Source organism: Oncorhynchus keta, chromosome 3 (assembly GCF_023373465.1).
Source record: "Oncorhynchus keta strain PuntledgeMale-10-30-2019 chromosome 3, Oket_V2, whole genome shotgun sequence".
Taxonomy (NCBI): Eukaryota; Metazoa; Chordata; class Actinopteri; order Salmoniformes; family Salmonidae; genus Oncorhynchus; species Oncorhynchus keta.
In genome coordinates, this window is record NC_068423.1 from 3,129,552 (window position 1) to 3,149,213 (window position 19,662).

The 19,662-nt window shown below is 40.9% G+C and overlaps 1 protein-coding gene across 3 annotated transcripts in view; it reads left to right on the forward strand.

Moving 5' to 3' along the window:
* The window catches only part of afap1l2 (actin filament associated protein 1-like 2), a 124,993-nt gene that overhangs the window by 49,071 nt on the left and 56,260 nt on the right, over nt 1-19,662 (forward strand). For all 3 annotated transcript variants that reach the window (XM_035744951.2, XM_035744940.2, XM_035744960.2), the window contains exon 5: nt 17,763-17,868. In XM_035744951.2, coding sequence (XP_035600844.1) covers nt 17,763-17,868 — 106 coding nt within the window. The remainder of the gene's footprint in view (nt 1-17,762; nt 17,869-19,662) is intronic.

Here is a 19,662-nt window from a genome sequence, read left to right on the forward strand (position 1 = left end):
AACAACCCTCCAGGCAAGCTTCAATGCCATACAACTCTCCTTCCGTGGCCTCCAATTGCTCTTAAATACAAGATACTAAATCTATGCTCTTCAACCGATCGCTGCCTGCACCTGCCCGCCTGTCCAACATCACTACTCTGGACGGCTCTGACTTAGAATACGTGGACAAATACAAATACCTAGGTGTCTGGTTAGACTGTAAACTCTCCTTCCAGACCCACATCAAACATCTCCAATACAAAGTCAAATCTGGAATTGGCTTCCTATTTCGCAACAAAGCATCCTTCACTCATGCTGCCAAACATGCCAAACTGACCATCCTACCAATCCTCGACTTCGGCGATGTCATTTACAAAATAGCCTCCAATACCCTACTCAACAAATCGGATGCAGTCTATTACATTTACATTTAAGTCATTTAGCAGACGCTCTTATCCAGAGCGTCTATCACAGTGCCATCCGTTTTGTCACCAAAGCCCCATATACTACCGACCATTGCGACCTGTATGCTCTCGTTGGCAGGCCCTCGCTTCATACTCATCGCCAAACCCACTGGCTCCAGGTCATCTACAAGACCCTGCTAGGTAAAGTCCCCCCTCATCTCAGCTCGCTGGTCACCATAGCACCACCCACCTGTAGCACGCGCTCCAGCAGGTATATGTCTCTGGTCACCCCCAAAACCAATTCTTCCTTTGGCCGCCTCTCCTTCCAGTTCTCTGCTGCCAATGACTGGAACGAACTACAAAAATCTCTGAAACTGGAAACACTTATCTTCCTGACTAACTTTAAGCACCAGCTGTCAGAGCAGCTCACAGATTACTGCACCTGTACATAGTCCACCTATAATTTAGCCCAAACAACTACCTCTTCCCCTACTGTATTTATTTTATTTATTTATTTTGCTCCTTTTGCACCCCATTATTTTTATTTCTACTTTGCACATTCTTCCACTGCAAATCTACCATTCAAGTGTTTTACTTGCTATATTGTATTTACTTTGCCACCATGGCCTTTTTTTGCCTTTACCTCCCTTATCTCACCTCATTTGCTCACATCGTATATATAGACTTGTTTCTACTGTATTATTGACTGTATATTTGTTTTACTCCATGTGTAACTCTATGTTGTTGTATGTGTTGAACTGCTTTGCTTTATCTTGGCCAGGTTGCAATTGTAAATGAGAACTTGTTCTCAACTTGCCTACCTGGTTAAATAAAGGTTAAATAAACAAAAAATAAAAAAAATAACATGGTATTATTTCATTGTAATAGCTACTGTAAATTGAACAGTGCAGTTAGATTAACATTAATATTTCCGACAATATCAGATATGTCTATGTCCTGGGAAATCTTGTTACTTACAACCTCATGCTAATTGCATTAGAATACTTCAGCTCAACCGTCCCGCAGGGGACCCACCAATCCTGAAGAAGTGTTTTTAGGAGTTCCCACATATGCTGAGCACTTGTTGGCTGCTTTTCCTTCACTCTGCGGTCCAAGTCATCCCAAACCATCTCAATTGGGTTGAAGCTGGGTGATTGTAGAGGCCAGGTCATCTGATGCAGCACTCCATCACTCGCCTTCTTGGTCAAATAGCCCTTACACAGCCTGGAAGTGTGTTGGATCATTGTCCGGTTGAAAAACAAATGACAGTCCCACTAAGAGCAATACAAATGGGATGGAGTATCGCTGCAGAATGCTGTGGAGAATATGCTGGTTAAGTGTGCCTTGAATTATAAATAAATCACTGACAATGTAACCAGCAAAGCACCCCTACACCATCACACCTCCTCCTCCATGCTTCATGCTTCACTGTGGGAACCACACATGCAGAGATCATCCGCTCACCTACTCTGTCTCACACAAATCACAAATTTGGACTAATCAGACCAACGGACAGATTTGCACCTGGTAATGTCCATTGCTCGTGTTTCTTGGCCCAAGCAAGTCTCTTCTTATTATTGCTGTCCTTAAGTAGTGGCTTCTTTGCAGCAATTTGACCATGAAGGCCTTATTCACACAGTCTCCTCTGAACAGTTGATGTTGAGATGTATCTGCTACTTAAACTCTGCGAACCATTTATTTTGCCTTCAATTTCTGAGGCTGGTAACTCTAATGAACTTATCCTCTGCAGCAGATGTAACTTTGGGTTCTTCCTTTCCTGTGGCAGTCCTCATGAGAGCCAGTTTCATCGTAGAACTTGACGGTTTTTGTGACTGCACTTGAAGAAACGTTCAAAGTTCTTCAAATGTTTTGCATTGACCGACCTTCATGTCTTAAAGTAATGATGGACTGTTGTTTCTCTTTGCTTATTTGAGCTGTTCTTGCCATATGGATTTGGTATTTAACCAAATAGGGCTAGCTTCTGTATACCACCCCTACATTGTCACAACACAACTGATTGTCTCAAACGCATAAACACATTAATTTTTTAACAAGGCACACCTGTTAATTGAAGTACATTCTAGGTGACTACCTCATGAAGCTGGTTGAGAGAATGCCAAGTTTGTGCAAGGCTGTCATCAAAGCAAAGGGTGGCTACTTTGAAGAATCTCAAATATAAAATATATTTTGATTTGTTTAACACTTTTTTGGTTACTACATGTGTCATTTCATAGTTTTGATGTCTTCACTTTTAATAATAATAATAATAACAATAAAGAAAAACCCTCGAATGAGTAGAGGTGGCAAAACTTTAAACTGCTCCTAAATTACAAAATCAAATAGCTAAAAGATCCTTGGTATGAATTTCATAAAACAATTCCATATAGCTTAGTACACCAGATGTTACTATGGGATACTGAAGTATAATTACAAGCATTTCATAAGTGTCAAAGGCTTTTATTAACAATTACATGAATTTGATGCAGAGTCAATATTTGCAGTGTTGACCCTTCTTTTTCAAGACCTCTGCAATCCACCTTGGCATGCTGTCAATTAACTTCTGGGCCACATCCTGACTGATGGCAGCCCATTCTTGCATAATCAATGCTTGGAGTTTGTCAGAACGTTGTTTTTTTTGTTTGTCCACCCACCTCTTGAGGATTGACCACAAGTTCTCAATGGGATTAAGGTCTGGAGAGTTTCCTGGCCATGGACCCAAAATATCGATGCTTTGTTCCCCGAGCCACTTAGTTATCACTTTTTCCTTATGGCAAGGTGCTCCATCATGCTGGGAAAGGCATTGTTCGTCACCAAACTGTTCCTGGATGGTTGGGAGAAGTTGCTCGGAGGATTGACAGGAAGAACAATGATTCCATGCACTACCATCCTTTTGAAGATTCCAGTTTGTTATTCAAACTCAATCAGCATGACAGAGTGATATCCATCCTTGTCCTCGTCAACACTCACACCTGTTTTAATGAGAGAATCACTGACATGTCAGCTGGTTTTTCCGTGGCAGGGCTGAAATGCAGTGGAAATATTTTTGGGGGATTCAGTTCATTTGCATGGCAGAGAGGAACTTTGCAATTAATTGCAATTCATCTGATCCCTCTTCATAACATTCTGAAGTATATGCAAATTGCCATCATACAAACTGAGGCAGCAGACTTTGAAAATTAATATTTGTGTCATTCTCATAACTTTTGGCCACGACTGTACAGGGGTGGTGGTTTTGGTCAAGCTCTTAGTAGTTCTGCCAGGCATGTTGACGGAATCCTTTGAGAAATACTCATCAATACCCGTAGAGTAATTTATGTCACAAATTGTACTACTTTTTCAATCTCAGAAATGAATATAAAGAGAGAAACTAACAAATGCCACAGGAGCTCACTGAAACACGGTGCTCACTCTACGGCGCCATGTTGTCCCTCCAAGAGAAGACTGGTTTAATGTTAAAGGTTATCTTACTTTGAAAATAGTCCTGATCATATAGGCCTAGACGATATCCAAAACAACTAACACCACACTGAATTCATACATTTTAGGTAATTCTAATTGTAAAGTCATGTCTTTCTACTCAATACCAAAACTAATTTTACCAATCTGGGATGTAAAGTATTCAATAACGTCTGTAGCCATGAAGTGCTTTGAAAGGCGGGTCATGGCTCACTTCAACACCATTATCCCAGAAACTCTAGACCCACTCCAATTTGCATACCGCCCCAACAGATCCACATATGATGCAAAATCCACACTGCTCTTTCACACCTGGACAAAAGGAACACCTATGTGAGAATGCTATTCATAGACTACAGCTCAGCATTCAACACAATAGTGTCCAAAGCTCATCTCTAAGCTAAGGACCCTGGGACTAAACACCTTCCTCTGCAACTGGATCCTGGACTTCCTGACTGGCCACACCCAGGTGATAAGGGTAGGTAACAACACATCCGCCACGCTGATCCTCAACACGGGGGCCCCTCAGGGGTGCGTGCTCAGTCCCCTCCTGTACTACCTGATCACCTTCAATGATGAGACAGCCTATACGAAGGAGGTCAGAGACCTGACCGTGTGGTGCAAGGACAACAACCTCTCCCTCAACGTGATCAAGATAAAGAAGATGATTGTGGACTACAGGAAAAGGAGGACCGGGCACGCCCCTGTTCTCATCGACAGGGTTGTAGTGTAGCAGGTTGAGAGCTTCAAGTTCCTTGGTGTCCACATCACCAACAAACTAACATGGTCCAAGCACATCAATACAGTTGTGAAGAGGGCACGACAAAACCTATTCCCCCTCAGAAGACTGAAAAGATTTGGCATGGGTCCTCAGATCAAGAGCATCCTGACAGATTGCATCACTGCCTGGTATGGTAACTGCTCGGCCTCCTACCGCAAGGCACTACAGAGGGTAGTGCGTACGGACCAGTGCATCACCAGGGTCAAGCTTCCTGCCATCCAGGACCTCAGTACCAGGCGGTGTCAGAGGAAGGCCCTAAAAATTGTCAAAGACTCCAGCCACCCTAGTCATAGACTGTTCTCTCTGCTACCGCACGGCAAGTGGTACCGGAGCACCAAGTCTAAGTCCAAAAGGCTTCTTAACAGCTTCTACCCCCAAGCAATAAGACTCCTGAACAGCCAATCAAATGGCTACTCAGACTATTTGCATTGCCTCCCTCCCTCTTTTACCCTCTTGCCACTCTCTGTTTATTATCCATGCATAGTCACTTTAACTCTACCTACATGTACATATTACCTCAGTTACCTCGACTAACCGGTGCCCCCACACATTGACTCTGTACCGTACCCCCTGTATATAGCCTCGCTATTGTTATTTTTCTGCTGCTCTTTAGTTATTTGTTACTTTTGTTTCTTACTTTTTTGGGGTATTTTTCTTAAAACTGCATTGTTGTAAGTAAGCATTTAAGATCTACACCTGTTGTTTTTGGCGAATTTGACAAATAAAATATTGGTTTGATTTGTATTTCAGATGGAATCCTGGCATTAATAATTTAGCTGTGTACTTCCACCACCAGTACAAACTGCTTTCACTTTAAATTATGATGACAATAACAATGTGATCAAATACATTTTTGGGATTATATTATAATGACTGTTATTATGCTAACATAATCATCATGTTTGAAAATGATTGAGCAATTCAATTTGGTTCTCCACACTGTCTAAGTATAAAAGGGATTTCAGGCATTAATAATTTAGCTGTGCATTTCAGATGGAATCCAGGCATTAGACCATACCAGAGGATACCAAAATAGAGCTCATTCTGGCCCCCCAAAAAATTCTGTGACCATACCTGCCCGGAACACCCTGGGGCTGGCTACTTTTTCTATTTGTTTGGCTACTCCATGTACTTATGGAAAACACTGAATGATGGTAACACCAATGTGACATTTGGGGTTATTGAGGATTTTCTTGAATGGAGGCCACAGATGCCCAAATATAAGGCAATTAACCCTTAGAAAATAATTAACTTAAGTGATATGATACATTATTTAGGTCACAATGCTATTTCCCTTCATTTAAATCGAATAACACCAAGTGACACTTTGGATTTAGACACACAAAATGATCAATGGAATCCTCAAATGTTTAACATATTAAAACGGGGGGGGGGGGGATTAGCTAATAACTTTTTAAAAATGTAGATACTTTTGACTCTGAAGAGAATGCTCAAGGTCCTTTGAAATGAGTGACTTTCAAGGCGGTAACACCAATGATCTAAAACTAAGGGACATGCATTATACTAGTGATAAAAATATGCATTTTATTAGTCGCCTTTGTTTTTATTGATCTATATAATATATTACATAATTTTGTTTACTTTCTAGCATTCAAAATAATAGATACAGTGCATTTGGAAAGTATTCATTTTATTACATTTATTACATTTTATTACGTTACACACTTATTCTAAAATTGATTAAATAGTTTTTTCCCCTCATTAATCTGCATGCATTACCCCTTAATGACAAAGCAAAAACAGGTTTTTAGAAATGTTGACAAATAAAAAATAAACTAATATCATATTCACATAAGTATTCAGACCCTTTTTCAGACACTCAGTACTTTGTTGAAGGATGTTTGGCAGTGATTACAGCCTTGAGTCTTTCTGGTAATGACGCTACATGCTCTGGCACATCTGTATTTGGGAGTTTCTCCCATTCTTCTCTGCAGTTATTCGCAAGCTCTGTTAGGTTGGATGGGGAGTGTTGCTGCACAGCCATTTTCAGGTCTCTCCAGAGATGTTCAATTGGGTTCAAGTCCAGGCTTTGGCTGGGCCACTCCAGGACATTCAGAGACTTTTCCCAAGTCCACTCCTGTGTTGTCTTGGCTGTGTGCTCAGGGCTATTGTCCTGTTGGAAGGTGAACTTTTGCCCCAGGCTGAGGTCCTGAGCGCTCTGGATCAGGTTTTCATCAAGGATCTCTCTGTGCTTTGCTCCGTTCATCTTTCCCTCCATCCTGACTAGTCTCCCAGTGTCTGCCACTGAAAAACATCCCCACAGCATGATGCTGCCACCACCATGCTTCACAATAGGGATTGTGCCAGGTTTTCTCCAGACGGGATGCTTGGCATTCAGTCCATGGAGTTCAATCTTGGTTTCATCAGACCAGAGAATCTTGTTTCTCATGATTTCTATAGGTGCCCTTTGGATAACTCCAAGCGGGCTGTCATGTGCCTTTTATTGAGGAGTGGCTTCTGTCTGGCCACTCTACCATAATGGCCCGATTTGGTGGAGTGCTCTAGAGATGGTTGTCCTTTTGGAAGGTTCTCCCATCTCCACAGAGGAACTCTGGCGCTCTGTCAGAGTGACCATCAGGTTCTTGATCACCTCCCTGACCAAGGCCCTTCTCTCCCAATTGCTCAGTTTGGCCAGGCAGCCAGCTCTAGGAAGAGTCTTGGTGGTTCCAAACTTTTTCCATTTAAGAATTAACTGTGTTCTTGGTGACCTTCAATGATACTGACATTTTTTGTATTCCTTTGCCCAGATCTGTGCCTCGACACAATCCTGTCTTGGCGCTCTACGGACAATTCCTTCGACCTCATGGCTTGGTTTTTTCTCTGACATGCACTGTCAACTGTGGGCAGGTAGACAGGTGTGTGCCTTTCCAAATCATGTCCAATAAATTGAATCTACCACAGGTGGACTCCAATCAAGTTGTAGAAGCATCTCAAATATGATCAATGGAAACATGATGCACCTGAGCTCAATTTGGAGTCTCACAGCAAAGAGTCTGAATTCCGAAGGTATTTGTTTTCGCTTTTTCCCTTCTTCATTATGGGTTATTGTAAAACGTTTTTGTTAATCCATTATAGAATAAGGCTGTAACATAACAATATGTGGAAAAAGTCAAGGAGTCTGAATACTTTCCATGGGGATTGTGCCAGGTTTTCTCCAGACGGGATGCTATCTCTAAATCTCCTAAACATGTCACTACAACTCTAAACATCACTACTGGGACAAGCCAATTTGCTTTCCTTAAATACTTGTAATAATGCATAAACAGAGTTTTGCAGTATAAAGGATTTGCATGATTTTTTTATCATTGATAAACAGTTCAATATAAACAAAAACATGTATGATGTGTGACTTTGTATTTTTAAAGTGTTTTTCATGGTTGCACAGGCAAGGGGCGCAAATGCCACCACATTTCAAGAACGACCCGATTTACATTATGAATAATGAAGGAGGTACAAACAGAAAATACAGTTTTACTACTACTGCTAATATACAGTAATTCTAGGCTACCACCAGTAAAAACTGCTTTCACTTTAAATTATGATGACAATAACAATATGGTCAAATACATTTTTGTATTCTATTATAATGACTTTTATTGTGCTAACAACTCTAATTCATTTTCATTGTGTTTGATGATTGAGCAATTCAATTCGGTTCCCTATACTAACCAGTATGAAAGTTGGGACCAAAGTGTCCATAGTTGTGTCACAACTTTCCCTCTAAGTGAGGGAAAGAGCAGGGAGATAGACAGGGACATTATCAGAGCCCTGGACCCAGGATTAACAACACAGCAGCCCTTCTGATTTGTATCACTATCTTCTCCCTCTTTCCCAGCCCAGAGTGAGTGTTTTCGCTGTGCTGAATTCTTGGCATAGGAACGAGGGACTTTCCATGTTCTGGGTGTTCATTTTGTTTTTTTCCCACTCTTTCTCAAAACACTCCCCCCTATTCTTTCCCCCGCGACTGTTATTTTTTCCCTGACTCCTGAACCGCTACCCTGGCCTGCTGTTTCCGTGGTGATGAGGCAGGGGTTATTGTGTGTGTGTATGGTTGCATCCCAAATGGCAACCTATTCCCTATGCAGTTCACTACTTTTGACCAGGGCCCATAGGGTTCTGGTAAAAGTAGTGAGTGCACTATACAGGGAATAGTTTGCTATTTGGGATGCATCCTATGCGTGTGGGGTAGGTGGGGGGGATTCTGGTCGCCGTGGGAAGTGAGACTGTTTGGACTTAGGAGGGTGAAGTCCTAGCAGAGCTGGTTGGGCTGTTATGTTATCCAGAGCGTTGGTGAATGCAACTGTGCTGTGGGGAACAATTTAATGATGCTTTTTTGCCAACGTTTACTGACACCAGCCATATTTAACAGGCGTTGAGCGTCCGTAAATTTGTCAGCTATTCTGCGCTCTGGCACACTCAGACGAGTACGCTGAAATCGGAGTAAATTTACCAGCTACGTCTGTCACAGTGACATCATGAACATTCTATTGAAATGGTTACTTGCATTACTTGCATAGTGGAGTCTTTTGTTTAGACATGTAGCGAGCTAAACAATAAACCATAATCCCAACTCATAACATTATAACCCTGCATGAATCTACAGGAAGCTAACCAACCAGGTTCAATGTTAGCTAGCTAACATTAGGCTATAACTAGCAATGCAAATGGCTCTAAGACAGGAATCATATTTACTACACAGATCATACAAGTAACGTTAGCTAGCTAGCGAGCCAGCCAGTAAACATTAGCTAGTTAACGTAAACGCACCCCATTCTGTACAAATGTGCGTAACCACGATATTCAAACGAGGCTACAAAGAAAACTAATGGGACTGTAGCGACTGTGTTGACTTTAAAATCGGGGGTGTGAACTAGGTTTCTATTCAAGCGTTGATCGACATGGTAATGGCTCTATAGTATTGGAGAAAAGTTGAAAAAACGGACCCTCCGTTACATCGAGACGTGTCATGTCGTAATGTACTGCACGCAAAAAGCAACTTTCTGTCTTACAATCTCTACACCAGGTGTAGCACTTCTCTCATTCTTTAAAAACAAGAAATGGACAGTGATGGGGGTAAGGGAGGGATACCTAGTAATTTTTTTGCGTCATCATTGCATGCAATCATCATTCTCAAAGCTGCTGTTAAAACCTGTTAGGGATAGGAAGAATACTGCCCCCTTTGGAGGAAGTGCGTGCCCATAGTAAACTGAAAAAAAATCTGTCCAAAATTGCTAATATATGCACTTTAAAGCTTCTAAAACCGTTTGAAATATGTCTGTAAGTATAGCAGAACTCACAGGGCAGCCATTCTCCCAAACGATTTCTCTCATCAGGAAAGTTGGGCCAACTTTGACGTCATCGCCCCCATCCTTCCCAACCAGCTATGGATCTGGGATCAGTTTCTATGTCTTTGGCGAGATGTCTTCTTTCAATAGGGCGTTTCATTGTGAAAATCCTGCGATCTTTCACCATTTGGCGGGCAAAGACCTTGGTGTCACGCGAAAATACATGCACTCTCATGCGCGCGTTGCGCCTGGAGTGCCCTTTGTTCCAGGAATCACGACACGATGTCAGTTTGTCTGTTCGAGTTGAGAATTGTTTTGCACGTTTAGAACATCCTAAAGCTTGATTCTGCACTTAGTTTGACCAGTTTAGTCGACATATAATATGTAATTTTGAAGTTTTGATGCGCAACCCCTCGAATTTTGGCTGCATTTCAGCTGGAATTTGTCGCGTTTGCTAACACAAAGACACACGAATTGAAACCAAACAATGTTTTGGGTAAGTACGACTTCTTCCACTACATTATGATCGAAGACCATCAAAGGTAAGGGAATATTTATGTGGTAATTTTGTGTTTCTGTTGACTCCAACATAGCGGAGAAATATTGCTAATGTCTGAGTGCCGTCTCAGATGATTGAAAAATTAACGATTTCTGTAACGTTAAAAATAAATGTGACAAAGCGATTGCATTAAGAAGGAGTGTATCTTTCTAACTATATGTAGAACATGTATATTTAGGCAAAGTTTATGATGTGTATTGCTGTTATCTGGCGTTATCTGGCGGAGTTATCATAATTTCTCCGGACATTTTTGTAGCATTTTTTGAACATGGCGTCAATGTAAACAGACATTTATGGATATAAATTGCATATTATTGAAAAAAACATAAATGTACTGTGTAACGTCCTATTACTGTCATCTGATGAAGATTTTCAAAAGGTTAGTGAATTATTTTTCTTTTAATTCTGCGTTTGTGATTGCATCTTTTGTTCGACAAAATGGCTATATATTAGCTGTGTATTTGGTGGTGGTTTGACATAAATATGTGCTATGTTTTCGCCGTAAAACATTTTAGAAATCTGACTCGCTGGGTAGATGAACAAGGTGTTTATCTTTCAGTTGAGCTATTGGACTTGTTAATGTGTGGAGGTTAAATATTTCTAAGAATATTTTTGCATTCTGTGCGCCACTTTTTGAGTTGAGAGTGTGTGGGGGGGTGCCCTTGGGGAACCTGTAGCGTGGACAAGTTTGAACTTCTAAGATCACTTTAGCACCGCCCTAAAAACCCAATTCAAATTCAAACCTTCAAATAGGTATGTAATGACACATTATGTAAACTCTTTATAGTGTTTTATTTACATTTTAGAGGCGATAAGGTGATAAGTTGGACAGATCAAGTGAAAAAAAGCAATTTTACCAACACAACTTCTCTCCTTCTCACTATCACGCATTAGTTCCGCTTCCCCAACCGCCATTAAAAAAAAGACCCGACGGGGCTCATTGCCTGTCTGAATTATGCAGAAACGGGCAGCGTTTAGGTCATGTAATTGATTCTGTTGGAAAGGGGAGAAATTGTGTTTTACAATGGTATTGACATTACAGTTGATCTGGAAGTATTACGTTTTGGGGGCGCTAAAATAAGGGCAATTGTACGGCCAAGGCTATGTACGAGTTTACTTGAGTTTACTATAGCTAACATTACAATTGAACTTGAAATGAAAACAACTTTCTGACAAAATTAGAAATCTGAAAATGTAGCCCTTCCGTATACATGGATGGACATTCCCCCTCTGTGTCACGGATGCCATGGTTGCATTTGTTTCAAGATGTAATCCGGAGACAGGTATTTTATACAACAGCCTTCCATGTGCTCTCTTTTCGACTATTTGGTTAATAAAAACAAGTCAATATTATGGCAAGAACAGCTCAAATAAGCAAAGAGTAATGACAGTCCATTACTTTGAGAAATTAAGGTCAGTCAATCTGTAAAATTTCACAAACTTCGAACGTTTCTTCAAGTGCATTCGCAAAAACCATCAAGCATATGATGGATGATGAAACTGGCTCTCATGAGGACCGCCACAGGAAATGAAGACCCAGAGTTATCTCTGCTGCAGAAGATCAGTTCATAAATTTACTGCACCTTCAGGGTTCAAGTAACAGACATCTCAATTACATGAAATCCAAATAACAATACATTTAAATTACAGGTTGTAATGCAACAAAATAGGAACAACACCAAGCTGGTGAATACTTTTGCAAGGTGCTATGCATGTACAGTTGAAGTCGGATGTTTACATACACCTTAGCCAAATACATTCAATCTCAGTTTTTCACAATTCCTGACATTTAATCCGAGTAACAATTCCCTGTCTTAGGTCAGTTAGGATCACCACTTTGTTTTAAGATTGTGAAATGTCAGAATAATCGTAGAGAGAATGATATCTTTCATCACATTCCCAGTGGGTCAGAGGTTTACACACACTCAATTACTATTTGGTAGTGTTGCCTTTAAATTGTTTAACTTGGATCAAAAATTACATTTTGGCCCATTCCTTTGGATGACCCATTTTCCATTTGAAAGACCCATTTGCGACCAAACTTTAACTTCCTGACTGATGTCTTGAGATGTTTCTTCAATATATCCACATACTTTTCTTTACTCATGATGCTATCTATTTTGTGAAGTGCACCGGTCCCTTCTGCAGCAAAGTACCCCCACAACATGATGCTGCCACCCACGTGCCTCACTGTTGAGATGGTGTTCCTTGGCTTGCAAGCCTCCCCCTTTTTCCTCCAAACATAACGATGTTCATTATGGCCAACAGTTCTTTTTTTGTTTCATCAGACCCGATAACATTTCTCCAAAAAGTATTATCTTTGTCCCCATGTGCAGTTGCAAACCGTAGTCTGGCTTTTTCATGGCGGTTTTGGAGCAGGGACTTCTTCCTTGCTGAGCGGCATTTCAGGTTATGTTGATATAGGACTCGTTTTTACTGTGGATATAGATACTCTTGTACCTGTTTTCTCCAGCATCTTCACGGGGTCCTTTGCTGTTGTTCTGGGATTGATTTGCACTTTTTGGACCAAAGTACCTTAATCTCTAGGAGACAGAACACGTTTCCTTCCTGAGTGGTATGACGGCTGCATGGTCCCATGGTGTTTATACTTGCGTACTTTTGTTTGTACAGATGAACGTGGTACCTTCATTAATTTGGAAATTGCTCCCAATGATGAACCAGACTTGTGGAGGTCTTGGCTGAATTCTTTTGATTTTCCCATGATGTCAAGCAAAGAGGCACTGAATTTGAAGGTCGGCCTTGAAATACATCCACAGGTACACCTCCAATGGACTCAAATGATGTCAATTAGCCTATCAGAAGCTTCTAAAGCCATAGCAAGTCAGTTAAGAACAAATTCTTATTTACAATGATTTCCTAGGAACCTGTTGTGACTAGGGGGCAGTATTTTCATTTTTGAAAAAAAAAACAGTTTTAAATGGGATATTTTGTCAGGACAAGATGCTAGAATATGCATATAATTGACAGCTTAGGATAGAAAACACTCTCTAAAGTTTCCAAAACTGTAAAAAATATTGTCTGTGAGTATAACAGAACTGATGTTGCAGGCGAAAGCCTGAGAAAAATCCAATCCGGAAGTGCCTCCTGTTTTGAAAGCGCTGCGTTCCAATGAGTCCCTATTGAGCAGTGAATGGGCTATCAACCAGATTACTCTTTCTCCGTATTCCCAAAGGTGTCTACAGCATTGTGACGTAGTTTTACGCATTTATGTTGAAGAATACCCGTAAGCGGCTACATTGCGCAAGTGGTCACCTGATGCTCCCAGAGAGAGTCTCGCGTAAAATACAGAGGTAGCCATTACTCCAATCGGTCCTACTGAAAAACGAATTGTCCCGATGGATATATTATCGAATAGATATTTGAAAAACACCTTGAGGATTGCCATGTTTCTGTCGATATTATGGAGCTAATTTGGAATATTTTTAGACGTTTTCGTGACTGCAATTTCCTGGCGATTTCTCAGCCAAACGTGAAGAACAAACTGACCTATTTCGCCTACAAAAATAATATTTTTTGAAAAAAGGAACATTTGCTATCTAACTGGGAGTCTCGTGAGTGAAAACATCCGAAGCTCATCAAAGGTAAACAATTGAATTAGATTGATTTTCTGATTTCCATGACCAAGTTACCTGCTGCTAGCTGGACAAAATGCTATGCTAGGCTATCGATAAACTTCCATAAATGCTTGTCTAGCTTTGGCTGTAAAGCATATTTTGAAACTCTGAGATGACAGGGTGATTAACAGAAGGCTAAGCTGTGTCTCAATATATTTCATTTGTGATTTTCATGAATAGGAATATTTTCTAGGAATATTTATGTCCGTTGCGTTATGCTAATTAGTGTCAGGTGACAATTCGTTTTTCAGTAGGACCGATTGGAGTAATTCCCAATCTGACCCTCAAACCATCACGGTCACCTAATAATCCCCAGTTTACAATTGGCTCATGCATCCCCCTCCTCTCCCCTGTAACTATTCCCCAGGTCGTTGCTGCAAATGAGAACGTGTTCTCAGTCAACTTACCTGGTAAAATAACGGATAAATTAAATAAATAAAAATTACGCTCCCTCATGTTGGATGGGAAGTCACTAGAGGTTTAACTGCCTTGTTCAGGGGCAGCATTACATATTTTACCTTGTCAGCTCAGGGATTTGATCTAGCAACCTTTCGGTTACTGGCCCAACTGGCACATAATAACATTACCATATATCTTCCAGTAAAACTAATCCTGTCCAACTAGGGCACAATAGGGCCTGACCTATAGCCAGATGTTGAAATCAGGCTTATTTTTGGTTCTGTATAAAAGTTGAAAATAAGTAATCTATAGATGTCTATGTTTGGACCAAATCAAGGATGTTCCAGACCAATCAAACGTCTATGACTGGTTCAGATTTAATCCGGACCGGACCAAAAATGTATGTCTGTGGATGTTGAAATCCAAGCCGGTCTGGACCCCTCCAAATCTGGACCAAACATCGAAGTCTATGATTGGTTCAGATTTAGTCCGGACCGGACTAAAAACCAATGTCTGTGGATGTGGAAATCAAGTCCGGAACGGCACTCAGAAAAGACATCCAAAAGGCGTTGGTGTCGGTCCTTGCTTACTGAGGTGTAGCCTACAGTGTTGCCTGAAATAGAATTTTATGAATGCCCATCTATGCGGTAAGCCTACTGTTTGTAAAACAGGCCGTTGCATTGCCTTTATTAGTCCTGATTCCTGTGTCTAATCAATTTGGCTATTTAAGCTCTGAATATCAGTTACCCAACTTTATCAAATTATATTTTATTTGTCACATGCTCCGAATACAACAGGTGTAGTAGACCTTACCGTGAAATGCTTACTTATGAGCCCTTAACCTACAATCCCAGCATTGATTATCAGCAGGATTTATCACGGGTATTTTACCCGTATTTGTAATGTGTTTACACAGCGGGAAATGCAAAGTATTTTCTCTTTCTCTATGATCAGCTTCTCAGAAAAATGTACAGATACAAACTTGAAACCACTAATCATGACAATGGGGTGAAATTCCTGGACAACAGTTGTCAATTTAAAAACAGAAGAAGATTTAACTGGGCAAGTCAGTTAAGAACAAATTCTTATTTACAATGATGGCCTACCCGGCCAAACCCGGATGACACTGGGCCAATTGTGCGCCTCCCTATGGGACTCCCAATCAAGGCTGGATGTGATACAGCCTGGATTTGAACCAGGGACTGTAGTGACACCTCTTACACTGAGATGCAGTACCTTTTCCCGCTGGGCCACTCAGGAGCCTTAGTGGCTCCTGTCCTGGTTTTAGGATATGTTGTTTGTTAACATGACAGCTCATTTTTTCTTTGATTGAGTGCCATTTAGGTTAGACTATTTGATCAGAGGAAACGGCATGATGTAAAAAGTGTCCATTTAATCCTGCCTAATGAGCGGGCAGGTCGTGCCTATAGCATATTGTCATCACGTTTAATATTTTGTTTATAACAAACTCTGACCATGTGACAGTAACATGGATGTAGAGGACATGACAAATAAACTAAAAACAGGAATATTTATAGGTTGCTCAGGAGGTAAAAGGAAAGACAGATGTGTGGAATAAATGTGACTAAAAAAAGGTAAGGAGCAAGGGCTGCGTGCATATTATGTGTGCCAACCAGGTGCTGTATAGTTTGCAATATAATTTTCCTGACCGTTTGGAACAATGTAAACAACACTAAATAAGTACAAGCATACCAGAGAGTCAATTGTAACTTTTTTTGTCAAGCCTTTTGTTACATTCATTTTTATTTTGTTTAAGGTAATTATTCAAGGCTCGCTATATTTTATTTTAAAACTAAAATGCTTGATTTAATTTCAATCATGAATGACTCGTAAGCTGTGTGACGACCATGAACAAATGAATGATTGATTGATACAGTCGCCTATAAAAGTATTGAAATATAGGCCTGAGTAAGTTACGGTATTAAGACTAAACAGGCCTAGAGCTCGATGGGGGTTATAGAAGGCTGCTATACTAAGCCTACTAATGATAAGAACATTACTTATTATAATAATAATAATGGTAATAATAACAATAAGTAGTACATCAAGAAAATAGAATGTTATTATTATTACAAATGTCATTTTTCAGACAATTTGGAACAGTGTAAACACTACATACATTATAAATAATACCAGGGAGGCTGTTCTAACAAACCAAAAAAGGTGTAAAGCCTTTATTACAGCAAAGCAAAAAACAGCAACATTAGTTTGAGATTATTTTACTGCAACAGTGCTCACTACATTCAAGTTTCCAGAAATAGGCGTTTCAAAGAGCTGTCAGTTAAGGAGAGCGCATGCATATAAGCACTCCACACACTCAACCTGTCTACCTGTCTTTTCAAACTTCCCGGTTGTTAGCCATGAGAGAAAAACACATGTTTCTCAAATTTGGGGCATTTCTATCCCCCAAAAATAGTATGTGTGATATTTTAGTCACTCAAAAGGCTATTTTAAATGGGAATCAGAATGACTGTTTGGGATCTTTCAAACAATGTGGTTTGACCGAAGATTGGAATGTCTTCTTGAGAAGTAGTAGAAATGCTTAATTCTTAATTTATATTCTTCCTGGTGTAGTGAGAAGTCTTGCCAGGCAGTAAATGTTTCAAGCAGTAGACGTTGTGGAGAAACTCAGCAGACCGCTTGCCTGAGGGGATGTTGTAACAGTGTGAATAGTAGATGACTGGACCCGAGGGGATAGAGGTGAAATGCTTGATTGATTTGGGAAAGCTAGGTAGCACAGCCTGTGCTGTGTGCTGTGTTACCTCCCCAAGGCAAAGACATGTGGAATTCCCATCCTAGTCCAGGCAGAGGCTAAGGTCAGAGGAGGATTGGAATTCCTCCCTTTTACTCAGAAAGGAGAGCCAAGTCGAGAGACAGGTGCTTTGACCAATCACCAATCAGGGGAACCCCAAGATTTTAAAGATGTTTCATGGATGTGTGTGTATGTGTGTGTGTGTAATTCAATTGTGTAAGATAGAGCAGGGTTTCTGGAGAAACAGCCCCCCACCCCACACCGCTGACTCAAATAACCAACTCATCATCAGTCTTTGATGATTTGAATCAGCTGTCTAGTGCTGGCGCAAAAAAAACAAAATGCGCACCCAAGGACCCAATTTGGGAAACACTGAGATAGAGTGCAAGAGAAAATAGAAGAAACCTCTCTCTCTCTCTCTCTCCTCCTACCCTTCTGTCTCTCTGCCTCCTCCTTTCCTTCTCTCGCAGGTTATTGTAGGGAGAGAGCCCTTCCCCCAGCCCTCGGCCCCGGCCTGCTTGGAGTTTCAGGAGGGATATTACGAGGAGGCCCAGCCCTATGACTCAGCCATGAACGGTGAGTTTCTGCCCTGTCCCTGATTTTACTGGGAAATTTAAATGACTTTTTACCAAACTAGAGAGACAAAACTCTAGATCACCTTTACTCCACACACAGGGCCTTCCCTCACCCTCCCTTTGGCAAATCAGACCATAACTCTATCTTCCTGCCTACAAGCAAAAACTCAAACAGGAAGTTCCAGTGACGTGCTCAATATGGAAGTTGTCTGGACTGTTTCGCTAGCACAGATTGGAATATATTCCGGGATTCATCCGATAACATAGAGGAGTTTACCACATAAAACACGGCTTCATTAATAAGTGCATTGACGTGGTCGTCCCCACAGTGACCGGCACATACTGTACGTACATACCCCAACCAGAACCCATGGATTACAGGCAACATCCGCACTGAGCTAAAGGCTAGATCTGCTGCTATTCAAGGAGTGGAACACTAATCTGGACCCTTATGAGAAATCCCGCTACGACCTCCGACGAGCCATCAAACAGGCAAAGCGTTTATACAGGACTAACATCAAATCCTACTACGCCGGCTCTGACGCTAGAGGAATGTGGCAGGCTTTGAAAACTTTCACGGATTACAAAGGGAAAACCAGCAGTGAGCTGCCCAGCTTACCAGACAAGCTTTGAGACAAGTGACACTGAACCATGTATGTGAGCACCAGCTGTTCCAGACGACTGTTTGATCTTGCTCTCTGTAGCCGATGTAAGTTAAGATAACGTGCAAATATTCGCCTCCGGACAAGACGCATATTCAAAGCATGCGCTGACCTGACCAGAGTCTTTACTGACATTTTCAACTTTTCCCTTACCCAGTCTATAATACAAACTTGTTTTAAGCAGACTACCATAGTCCCGTGCCCAAGAAGGCCAAGGTAACCTGCCTATCACCCCACATTTATAGCCATGAAATGCCTTGAAAGGCTGGTCATGGCCCACATCAACATCCTAGACACATTGCAATTTGCATACCACCCCAACAGATCCGCAGATGATGCAATCTTTATTGTACTCCATTTTTTTTGGGGGCATTTAGCAGACACTCTTATCCAGAGCAACTTACAGTAGTGAGTGCATACATTTTCATACCCCCCCCCCTCACTTTGTCATTATGGGGTATTATGTGTAGATGGGAAAAATAAATACTTATTTAATCCATTTTAAATTCAGGCTGTAACACAAGAAAATGTGGAAAAAGTAAAGGGGTGTGAATACTTTCTGAAGGCTCTGAATATCATAACCATTGCAGAATAAATTCCTCACATTTTCTGGCAATGATGAGTTCATATTCTTGAAGTAGCCATACACCAAATTACCATGCACATCTCTCATTTAATTGGGCCTTTTAGGCTAGATAGGCTGTGATCATTTCAAACAATTTCATGCTTTTGACAGTGATTGCGGTTTATAACATTACAGTAGAATTTAACAGGTGAACAGACTGTTGATATTTTTGCATTGAAGTGTGTAGGCTACCACTGTTTTGTAGGCCTACTGTAGTTGAAATGTTTTCCAGAGTAGACAATGTTTCAGAATTTGCGGGTGGTGCAGAATATTTAGGTTCAGGAAAAAGTGAATGCAAAATATTTAAATCTAGAATCGGCTTCCTATTTCGCAACAAAGCCTCCTTCACTCACGCTGCCAAACATACCCTCGTAAAACTGACTATCCTACCGATCCTTGACTTCGGCGATGTCATTTACAAAATAGTCTCCAACACTCTACTCAGCAAACTGGATGTGCCATCGTGCCATCTGTTTTGTCACCAAAGCCCCATATACTACCCACCACT